The following is an 11,466-nucleotide window of genomic DNA, read 5'->3' on the forward strand; positions in this document are numbered from 1 at the left end:
GCAGAGGACAGCTCCAGGGCTCCTCAGTCAGACCTCTGTCCCATGGGCCCATTCATCACACCTATGAGTGAACTGGCCCCCACGCAGCTAAGACAGCAAGTTGATAGGACTTTTGAGTTTCTTTTGTTGGCCCTTAGACTTTTAAAACTGGGCAAGTGCCTCTCTGAGCTGAGCCCCACACTCCCGCTCATATGCTGCCCTCTGCTGGCCACCTTACACCAAGTGTTCAACCACCATTTTAGGGTGAGCAACAGCCTGAATGGATGCAGGGTCTGGAAGACCCTTTGGGGGAAATGATCCCTTTTGTTCAGGGGCTCTAAACCTGGCTTTAAACTGGTTAGAATTCATGGGTCCAGTGAAATAAATTAAACCTTCATTTTTACTCATCTCTCCCTCAAATTTAGCATTTCCCTTGATTATGAATGTCAGCAACAAAGCACAGTAGCTTTAGCAGAAGCTGTGACTTTGCCATTAAGAAGAGAAACCACAGATGTTTTCATATTACATTACAGGTATTGCAGAATAGATATAGATAGAAATGTCTATATATAGTGTTTAATACATAAAATATAGGATTACAATATATTTTATGTACATAAAAACCATATTGCCCATATGCTTCAGTAGACAATAACAAAGGGGTCCATGACACACCAGAAAGTCAAGCACCCTTGGACTTTTGGTGCCAGATGGTGGGGAAATGGAGGGTGGCTCTTAGGGGCTGGGCCAGGCTAGAGAGGAAGCTCTATGGCAGGGGTGGGCAAACTTTTTGACTCGAGGGCCACAATGGGTTCTTAAACTGGACCGGAGGGCCGGAACAAAAGCATGGATGGAGTGTTTGTGTGAACTAATATAAATTCAAAGTAAAGGAGCGGAGGGGAGAGCAAGAGAACCAGATAGAACAGCCGGATCCGGCCCGCAGGCCGTAGTTTGCCCACGGCTGCTCTATGGGCTTGAGACAGCAGCTCTTCATCAGCTGGAAGGGAAACCTCTCAATATTTCACAGTGGGTTGGGCAGTCCCAAAGTGCACCCTGCAGGCCAGCCGGGGTGGCATGAGCAGGTTGTCTTCCTCTAGTATTTGGGCTTTCCTGCTCAACCCAGTGGTAGGGTTTTCTCTGGCTGACTTCAAAGAGACAGAATCTGAGCATGGTCAGACCCATCCTAGTCTAGATCAACCTTCAAAGTCAACAACTCATCATAATCACAGCCAGACTAGCTGTACCCCCCACCCTACACCATCCCACCCCCATCTTTTTCCTCCTTCTGCTGCTCAGGAATCTCCTCGGTTCCTAAGGAAAGTGTAAGGAACTAAATGCAACAAGTTGCACCTTAGCAGCCAGACCAATGCCAGAGACATGAAGACTTAAAAGGAGACAGGGAGGCCCAGGCAGTGTCGCTCAGTGGTTGAGCGTTGACCTATGAACCAGGAGGTCATGGTTCAATTCCAGGTCAGGGCACATGCCCAGGTTGTGGGCTCCATCCCCAGTGTGGAGTGTGCAGGAGGCAGACAATCGATGATTCTCTCTCATCATTGATATTTCTCTCTCTCTCTCCCTCTCTCTGTGAAATCAATAAAAATATATTTTTTTAAAAAAGGAGACGGGGGGCCAAGGAATACAGGCTTCTCTGAGTGAGTGCCAACCAGGTATCTGCTCCAGGAATGGGGACCCCCCCTCCCAGGGACCTCCCACCCTGTCTGAAGGTGGAAGTGCAGCAGGCCCAATTCAGAACTTCAACCCAATTGACTTATCAGGAGCAGTGAGAACTATTATCAGGTGGTAAGAGAGGGTCCTCCTCCTGACACTGTATAGGCCTATAAAAGTCCCTCTTTTAATAATTTTTTTAATATATATTTTTATTTATTTCAGAGAGGAAGGGAGAGGGAGAGAGGTAGAAATATCAATGATGAGAGAGAATCATTGATCAGCTGCCTCCTGCACACCCCAGTCAGACATCCCTCTCACAATCCAGGACTGCTGGCTCCCAACTGCTCGCCTGCCTGCCTTCCTGATTGCCCCTAACCGCTTCTGCCTGCCAGCCTGATCACCCCCTAACCACTCCCTTGCCAGCCTGATTGATGCCTAACTGCTCCCTTGCCAGCCTGTTTTCCCCTAACTGCCCTCCCCTGCAGGCCTGGTCACCCCTAACTGCCCTCCCCTGCAGGCCTGGGTCCCCCCCAACTGCCCTCCCCTGCAGGCCTGGGTCCCCCCCCCCAACTGCCCTCCCCTGCAAGCCTGGGTCCCCCCCAACTGCCCTCCCCTGCAGGCCTGGTCCCCCCAACTGCCCTCCTTTGCAGGCCTGGTCCCTCCCAACTGCCCTCCCCTGCTGGCCATCTTGTGGTGGCCATCTTGTGTCCACATGGAGGCAGGATCTTTGGCCACATGGGGGCAGCCATCTTGTGTGTTGGAGTGATGGTCAATCTGTATATTACTCTTTTATTAGATAGAATAGAGGCCTGGTGCATGGGTGGGGACCAGCTGGTTTGCCCTGAAGGGTGTCCCGGATCAGGGTGGGGTTTCCTTGGGGCATGAGGCAGCCTGGGCGAGGGGCCTGTGATCGTTTGCAGGCCGGCCACGCCCCCGGCGACCCAAGTGGAGGCCCTGGTATCTGGGGTTTATTTATCTTCTACAATTGAAACTTTGTAGCCTGGAGCGGAGCCAAGCCTTCTGCTTGCTCCGTGGCAGCAGCCATTTTGGGGGGGATTTATTTATCTTCTATAATTGAAACTTTGTAGCCTTAAGTGAGGCCTGGGCCGGCCAGGGTGTGCGGAAAGCTTGGCTTCCTCCATCGCCGGGGGCAACCCTAGCCTCCTGCTTTCTCCAGCTCCGTGGCTGCCGCCATTTCTGTTTGGGTTTATGTATCTTCTATCATTGAAACTTTGTAGCCTTGAGTGGAGGCCTAGGCTGGCAAGGGCAGGCGGAAAGCTTGGCTTCCTCCATTGCCGGGGAAACCCAAGCCTCCCTCCTGCTCTCTGTGGCCGTAGCCATCTTGGTTGGGTTTATTTGCATATTCGCTCCTGATTGGCTTGTGGGCGTGGCTTGTGGGTGTAGCAGAGTGATGGTTAATTTGCATATTACTCTTTTATTAGATAGGATAACTTCTCTTGTAACCCCATTAACAACACCTCCAACTCCAAATACTTCTATACCTACACAGCCTCATCTTCAAACCACCCCCGGCCCCACCATACCCCTTCTTCACCTTTGTGACAATTCCTGACCACCTGCTTCTTGGTGAAATTCTCTCTTCCCTTTGCTTTAACATAACTTCCTCTAAAATAGGCTCCTGTGCCCACCTCTCTGGCTGCTCTTCCTGTCTCCATTACCTGCTCTCAAAAGCTCCCTGGCCTTCCCTAGGGTTACATGCTCTTGTTCAGTGACCCTCAAATGGAGGACATTTGGCATTTCTGCCCCCTGCTCACTAAACACCAGTAATGTCAGATGGGGACCCCATAATCTCAGCCACCATCACAGCATCAGCAATCACCTTGTGACCAATGACCTCCAAGCATCACCATCTCCAGCCCTCACCCCCTTCCTCATCTCAGTGCCCAAATTTCCTGTCTCCTCCAGGACATCTGTACCACACCACAGCAGGTCCCAACCTGAACTCATCACCTCCCATCAGCCCCCTCCGTGATCCAACCTGGGTTCCCACACCTAGTAACAACACTCCTATTCACCCTAACATGCAGGTCACAAACCAGGGATTCAGCCTCGACTCCTCCCTGTCTCCAAGTCCCTCATCCAATCAACCACCAGTCGTGAAAATCTCAACTTCATCTGTTTCTCCCATCTCCATGGATATTGACCTAATTCAGGTTGCCTTCAATTCTTCAATTTTCTCTCACCCAAATTCCTGCAACACCCTCCTCAGCACATCCTCAATGCATAGACTCTGGAGTCAGACTGCCTGGGTTCAAATCCTGACACTGACACTTAACTGTGACGTTGGTGGGGCAAATTAACCTCTCTGGGCCTGCATTTTCTGCAAAATGAGCATAATAATCGCACCTACCTCAGAAATGATTGTGGGCATTCTATTAACACAGAATAGAATAATCAGTTTTTATTATTAGTCTCACTCTTTCCAATCCACCCTTCACTAATCGGACCAGGACATCCTCCTCAATGACTCCCCATCTTCCTCAAGAGAAGCCCCAATGCCTGAACAAGGCTCCACAGATCTGTCTTCCTTTCACATCATGAATACACTCCCTTGAACATACCTGATAAATCTTGCCTCCAGACCGCTTTACGCTGTTCCCTGTGCCTACATGCTCTCCCCCATCTCTTCCAGTCAAAGTTGTCTTGAGTTCTCAAGTTGTTCCATGCTGCCCCCTCCAAGATTCCTCCCCAGAATCCTCCAAGCAGGCGACTCCTGCTTCCCTGTATGCCCAGCCCATCTTATTCTAGGGATAAGTATTTGTTCCTGTGTCTCACTCATTTTAGAATTCCCAGAGTCCAGCCCAGGTCCTGGCCCCCAGCAAGGGCTCCACAGGAACCACCTGAATTCCCGTGCGTGTAACTGCTCAGCACCAGGCATATCCAAATTTGTGCTTGGAACAGTAGGATGTGAACCCTGAGATAAGTTCTCCACTTACCTCTCAGTTCTTCAATTTTCTCCATTAAGGAGATGAAGTAAGGACAGGGCTGGGGGCAGTGTTTTACGTAGGACGGCCAGTCCAGGGGGCTCCCCAAGGCAGCTTAAAACAAGAGTGCTCCAGTTCTTAGCCACAAACCTGTCCACCTTCTCTCTCTGATGAGGGCTAAAAGCAAAACCTAGGGGTCCTAGTGGCCTCAGGGGGTCAGAGGAGGTAGGGTAAAGAACAAGACCACCTCCCCATACCTTCCCTCCCATCCTAGAGTTGGGGTCCCTTGTCCCATCCTCTGTTCTGTCAGGGTTGGCTATGACTTTGGCCTAAAGCTTCCCCTTTCGGGGCCTGAATTACCTTTTTTCATCAAAGGAAAAACCCTTTCCAGCTGCAACATGTACTAAATGCTGACTCTAGGTACCAAGAGGATTAGGGCACAATAGGACTTGGGGACCACATTATTGCCTGCTCCACTCCCCTCCCCACCTCCCCAACAGATGCACATGCTGGCCCACAATCAGAGAACAGAAAAGGAGAAAGAGTTTATTGAAAACTATATACAGTTGGTCCAACCCCAAGCACAGGTGGCAGTCGGGGCCAATCCCTCCCACACCTCAGGGAGTATCTTGGCCCCTGATGGTGGAGGCTAGGGCTGGGGCCAGAGCCTAAACCCCCTTGGGAGTCTTAGCAGCCAAGATCTTCATCTGCGAATTTACAAACCTAAACGGCCTGACAGTGGTGGGCAGGAAACAAAGAATGGGTAGGGAAACACTGTTCTGAAACTTGGGCTCAAGAGGCCCAATTAGGCTGTCCAGAAATTCTGGCTACTCCTCTCACAGGAGGCCTTCCTGGATATGGAGGCAAACAGCCCCCCTACCATCCTATCCCACCCCAGATGCCAGGCCCCATGCGTTTTATGGACTTGGGCTGGGGACATCAGGCACCCTCCCTCCCAACACTGATGCAGGGTCCAGGGCCCCTGGGACACTTCCCAGGCAGAAGACCTGGGGTTGAGAAGTGAGCACTGGAAAGTCACAGCTGAGGGCACAGGACCCCCCTGGGGTAGGAGGCAGTTGGGGGGTCATGGCGTCCCACTATAGGAATAGTCTGCTTTGTTGTGCATCACCAGCCGGTCATCCACGAAGTAGAAGCTGTCAGACTGTGTCTCATATGGGTGACGGATCATCTCATTGACTGCAAAAGAGCCCCAGCCAGGCAGAGCAAAGGTCAGGAGCCAGAGGCGGGCCACTGCAGGGCCTTCAAGACTATGGGACAGGGACAAGCTAAACAACATCAAAGAATTCCCCCAGCCTCTTTGAGCCTGAGTGTCCCTATAGGTGCCAGACATAGGAGACCCAGGGTGGGAAGAAAGGGAGTCAGACCACACTCCCCCCAGCTTGGTCTCTGAGTCCCCTTGCCCACAGGGCCCTGCCCACTCACTCAGCTCCTCAGAGAGAGGGGGGAAGTCATAGATGTGCTCGCAGGTGTTCTTGCTGCTCGGGATACAGAAGCCAAAGTGGAAGTCAAAGCTTTTGAGCAGCTGATTTCTGAAATAGTGCCTCTCGATCATGCGGAAGTTGTTGACAGGCTTGTCTCCCACCGTGAACTCCACCCTGAGTGAGAGAAGGGGGCAGGGCTGAGCTTGGCCTTGAAGTCAACCAGCCAGGTTCAGGACAGACTGCCCCTAAGAGAGGCTCAGTAAGGACTCAGGAAGGGCTCACTCCCACCCCACCCTTACCCCCAGCCCTTACCCCCCCTGGCCCAGTGACTCACGTGGCTCCCACCTGCCTCAGGCGGAGGAAGGCAGGGGTGAACTGGTAGCGGACAAAGCGCCCAGCATTGGGGTCCAGGTCCCGCCGGTTGATGGGCAACCGCTCTGTAATGCACCCCAGCTGGGGCTCAGTGGGCTTCAGAGTGGGGCCCATGCCCATCCCGGGTTTCACCCCAGGGCTCCCATCTCTCAGAAAGTTTTAAAACTCCCAAGAGATTCTGATGCACATTGAAGGTTCAGACCTTTGGCCGAAAAGTCCCACCTGGGGGATCTAGGTCAACAGGTCAAAATTTTCAACTGGGATCTAGGTCAACAGGTCAAAATTTTCAACTGAGGTTCCCAGGGCCAAAGGAGACACAGAGGCCTGGGGCCTCCAGGACTGCAGTTCCCAAGAAGGCCTGCAGAGGGCAGGCTGGCAGGGACTGAAGGGACAGGACTGTCCTAAAATGTCCAATCCCAGAGCAGATGGGAAAGAAAAGAAGAGGCCCCCTGCCAGATGACTCCTGGGAATGATGGATTCCAAGTCCCAGCTGGTGCTCTGACCCCTCTGCAGCCTGAGGAGTCCCTGAGCAGCCCACATCACAGCTCGCACCCACCTCCCTGTCCATGGCCCACCCAGCCTCTCACCTGAAGCTGGGGGCTTCTTGATTTCAAAGAGGACAGTGCCTGAATCCATGTCCCGAATCTTGAACCTGATGAAGTCGATCTTATAAATATTCTCCTCCGGGGAGCACAGGTAGTCTAGGGGAGACAGGTGGCTGCTCCAGCTCAGCTTTTGTGGGAACCCCACACTAACTACACTTCTCTGATCCCTAAGGTCACTGCCTTCGAGAAAGAGAGAATTGAGCCCCTGCCCTGGAGGATCCCCACAGTGTTGGGGAGACATAGCTCATCATCGGGATCTAATGGGAAACAAACATCTCCACCTAGTGGCCTCTGGGGACAGGGAGAGGCAGGCGGAGAAGGGTGGCAGACAAGGCTACCTCCCCCACATTTTCCCTCCTATCCTGGAGTTGAGGGCCCTTATTCCAGCCTCTGCCAGGGCTGGCTTGGTGACCCTGAGCCAAACGGGTCTCTAATCTCATAAGAAGGCCCCAGCATGACAGGGAAGATACAGCCCTGCTTTTGGAAACCTCACTCTAAAAGGAGTGACACAGCCCTAGCCGGTTGTGGCTCAGCTGATAGAGTATCAGCCTGCAGACTGAAGGGTCCCAGGTTCGATCCCGGTCAAGGGCACATGCCTGGGTAGTGGGCTTGATCCCCAGCAGGGGCCGTGCAGGAAGCAGCTGATCAATGATTCTCTCTCATCATTGATGTTTCTCTCTCTCTTTCCCTCTCCCTTCCTCTCTGAAATCAATAAAAACAAAAATAAATAAAAGGAGTGACAGCTTGGCCTCAGGAGACCCAGTCTCCTGATACTCCCACCCCTACAACATAGCTGTCCCTGGCGCCACATCTAGGTGTGTCAGGCAAGGACTTCCCCTGACCTGGTGGGTAGTGCTGGGGCAGAGGAACAACCCCTTCCCTGTTCCTCCTCAACCTTTTCCCCCAACCTGTGGTCACCTCCTATCCCCATAAGCAGCTTATACAAGCCCAGCTCTCTTAAGCAGCTTAGCCAAAGCTCTGCTGACTCAAACCCAGAGCCTGGAATTTGGGGGGAAGGGAGTCACCTTTGTTCCCATCCCCTGTTGATCTCCAAATGGGAGGAAGTCTTAGCAAACAGAGGGAACCCCTTCAAAGGTCATTTACCCAGCTTTGGCTCTGAGCCACTCCCAGAGAGAAGAGTATGGGGGAGGACAGGAAGAGGGTGTGGCAGGTGCAGCAGAGGGTGTGCAGGGGGCATTAGGGGAGCCCTCAGTACCCAGAAGAGGAACCAGGAACAGTGGTGGGCCCCGCCTGAGGAAGCTCAGGACTACCATGGCCTCATCCAATCCTCACTGCTTGCAGCAACTGCAAGTGCTCAGGGACGCCCTGGCAATAAATAGGAAGAGGCAGAGGTGCAGTGCGGGGCTCTGTCAGCCTGCACAGCATCACATCCTCCCCCAAGAGGCCCGGAAATTACCCTCCAGGCCCCGGGGCCACCTCCTATTCCTCTGGGGCAGGAAGAGGAAGTAAATGTAAAGTTCTCTCTTCCCCAAGCCTGGGTCAGCCCCCTCCACGAAGCCCTCCTGGTAGGCACCTGGCACCCTGGGGGCCAGCAGAAACTACAAAGGCTTGAGAAGGGGCCTGAGCTCTGGACAGTCCACCAGAGCCCGTGGCAGAGAGAAGGGAGAAAGAGGAAATGGCAGTGGGCAGCCCCTACCTCACCCTGTACACACCTTGTCACAGAAAGTCCAAAGGTATAGAAAGCTTCTCCTCTCATTTAGAAACTTCTTGCAGTCTGAGCTCAGTCTATTTCTTCCACTGAAAATTCAATCTATCAACCTCGCTGAGGGAGTGAGGAACGGGGATGCCAATGACTCAGGGCACCACAGCCACCCCCTCCCTTCACCAGGGAAGGGTGAGGCTGGGGACCCAGGGTTAGGCCAGAGAAGGGGAAGAGTGGCTGAGGGCTCAGAACACAACTGCTCCCTTCCCATCAGCCACAAATAGCTTCCTAAGCCGGATTCAGTAATCCAGGAGGCACAAACCTCAGACCTATGTGATTAGGGTCAGAGGAGACCAGGAGGTGCCAGGATGGAAAGCCCTGGCACCCTATTCTCAACTTCTATAGAGGGAAGAGCTCCCATGAAGCCCCTCCCCACCTCCCCCACAGATGCCCCATCTCTAAGGCTACGAATTTCCTCCAAATTAGGGGACAAATGGTGGTATGTGGGCTGGAACACACATACCCCCAAAGGTACAAAATAAACTCTAAAGTTACCTAGGACCTGAACAGATCATCCATAAGGAAGTTCTTTCCCAGAGCCAACTGCTAACCTGAATCCTAAATGCTGCTGTTGTCAATTATAGCCCAACTGGCACCAAGATCAGACTGGTCCAGACCCCCTCTCACTACAACAAGTGCCTGCTTGGGCAAGGCCGCTCAGCACTCTGAGGGCCCAGCCAAGAATGGCTGCTGCCTGGCTCAGAGAGGAGAGAGAAGCTGGTCCCCTAGGGACCCAGATGTACAGGCCTAGACCTGCCATCATGGTCTCTTCCGCAGCTCTGTCTGGTAGCCTTGGCTCTGCTGCTCCCACAGCTCCAGAGCTCAGGTCCATCCCAGCACCCGTACCCCCCATCCCCATGGAAAGGCCTCAAGAGTTGCTCACAGAGGGAGCCAGGGCAGGGTTACTGATGAGTGAGGTCTGAGTGGAAGGCCCCTGCCTCTCCAAATGCCTTCTGTTCTTTGAGGCTTAGCCACGACTTCTGCCATGAGGCTTCCTAGACCTTGCTCCCTGCCTTTGGTGACTCCCCTCTCCTGCTCTGAATGCTCAGTTGTCTGCTTCCAGACAGCAGCCATCAGCAGTCCTCGGGGCCCTCAGTACTATTCATAAAAGAGCCCTGTACAGAGCATGCTCAGCATGCCAGGCACTGTGCAAAACCAGAGAATTTATTTTCACAATAACTCTAAGAAGTATTATCCCCATTTTACAGGTGAACGTGCTCAGAGGTGAAGTTACTTGCCCAAGGCCAAACAGTCAATTGCATTTGCAAAGCTGGGACAACCCAGGCAGTCCAGCCCAGAAACTCAACCACAGTGGAGACCTCTAGGCCTCCAGGGTGGCCCTAGTCCAGGCTAAGGTGGGGGGGGGGGGGCGGGGAGGGCATTAACCTACTCCCTTAAGAGGGCACAGACCCAACCAACTGAAGCTTCCTGCTCAGGTCCTTTCCTGGGGAGAGGGATGGTTCGAGAGTTCCTGGGGAATCCAGAGTGAGGGCATTTAATGGTCAGGGAGACCTTAATAATGCCACCTAAGTAACTCCGCCTCTACCTAGCCTCGAGGCTGGGGGCTGAGGACAGACTGCACTCAGCCTCCTCCTCATTATTGCAGAGAAAGGATTCAAAAGATTCTAAAAACTACATGGGGAAGGGGTCACAGTTTCAGCTGCTGCCTCACCTCCACCACAGGAAAAGGGAATGGACTCAAAAAGGAAGGAAGGGGGTGGAAATAAATCTCTAAAGGGAGTGGAGGGGGCACAGGAGATCAGGGGAAGGGGGACATAGAGATCTCAGGCTGGGAGGCAGAAGGTAGAACACTCAGGCAAGGGGTGCCCGGTAGGGGAAGAAAGGCAGGGGGAGGACGGGAAAGGGGGCGGGAGCCGGGGCTTCGCGCGCCGCCACGGCCCCCTCCCTCCCGCAGGCGGCGCTTCCTCGCCGGTGCTCACCGCCCGTGATCCGCTGAAGCCCCAGCACGTCCTCGGGCCCGATCGGTTGCCTCCTCTGCAGCGGCCCTGGTCTGGGCCCTGGGCCTGCCTCCGGTTCCGACTCGGACCCGGATTCGGATTCCGCCTGCGGCTGCGGCTCCGGCTTTGGTTCCACGCTCAGGCCCGAGGCCCCAGGAGAGGGCTCCGCCCCCATCCCGGCCCCGCCGCCGCCCTTCTTCACCTTCATGGCCTCGCCGGGCCAAGGCTCGCCTGCTGCCGCCGGGGCTGCCTGCGCCGGCTGCAGCCCAGAAGGGGGAGCGTCCGCAGCCCCACCCCCGGCCAGGGCCCAGGTACCGCCCCGCCCCGCCCCTGAGGTGTGCCCGCCCCTGAGCCCGCCCACCGCCAGCCCACCCAGCTGAAGGATGTAGACTCGCTCACTGACCAGGGCTACTCACCCAGGGCAGGGTGGGGGCTCGCCCTGGGCTTCACTCATTTTTTCAAAGGGTCCTGGCTACCTCTCCGGTGCTCCCGCCACTCTGCTCCTCCCTCAGTTCCCATCTCAAGGTCTTTGCCTGGGATACTCTTCCCCCAGGTGGCCTCTTGTCCTTCTGGTCTCAGCTCAAATGTCATCTGCTCAAAGGCCCTCCTCCGCACCCAATCCACAGTACTAACCCCAGTCACTATCTGATCAGCCTGGTTTTTCTTTCTAATGCATTACCCAAAATTAGTTTTGTTCACTGATTCTTCCCCCTAAAAGAACAGTTCCAGGAAAACAGGGATCCTGTTTTTGTTATCATACCCTACCACCTGGCA

General features: G+C 54.0%; 1 protein-coding gene across 1 annotated transcript; it reads right to left on the reverse strand.

Annotated features, from left to right (window-relative positions):
- Window positions 1-5,112: 5,112 nt before the first annotated feature.
- Window positions 5,113-10,983, reverse strand: UNC119 (unc-119 lipid binding chaperone). The gene is made up of 5 exons (XM_080679522.1): window positions 10,675-10,983; window positions 6,994-7,107; window positions 6,369-6,471; window positions 6,036-6,208; window positions 5,113-5,789 (listed from the first exon to the last, which is right to left on the reverse strand). The coding sequence occupies exons 1-5, from the start codon at window positions 10,898-10,900 to the stop codon at window positions 5,677-5,679; spliced, it is 729 nt and encodes a 242-aa protein (XP_080535648.1). The 5' UTR covers window positions 10,901-10,983; the 3' UTR covers window positions 5,113-5,676.
- Window positions 10,984-11,466: the final 483 nt, after the last annotated feature.

Source organism: Plecotus auritus (genome assembly GCF_963455305.1).
Source record: "Plecotus auritus genome assembly, chromosome: 7".
Lineage (NCBI taxonomy): Eukaryota > Metazoa > Chordata > Mammalia > Chiroptera > Vespertilionidae > Plecotus > Plecotus auritus.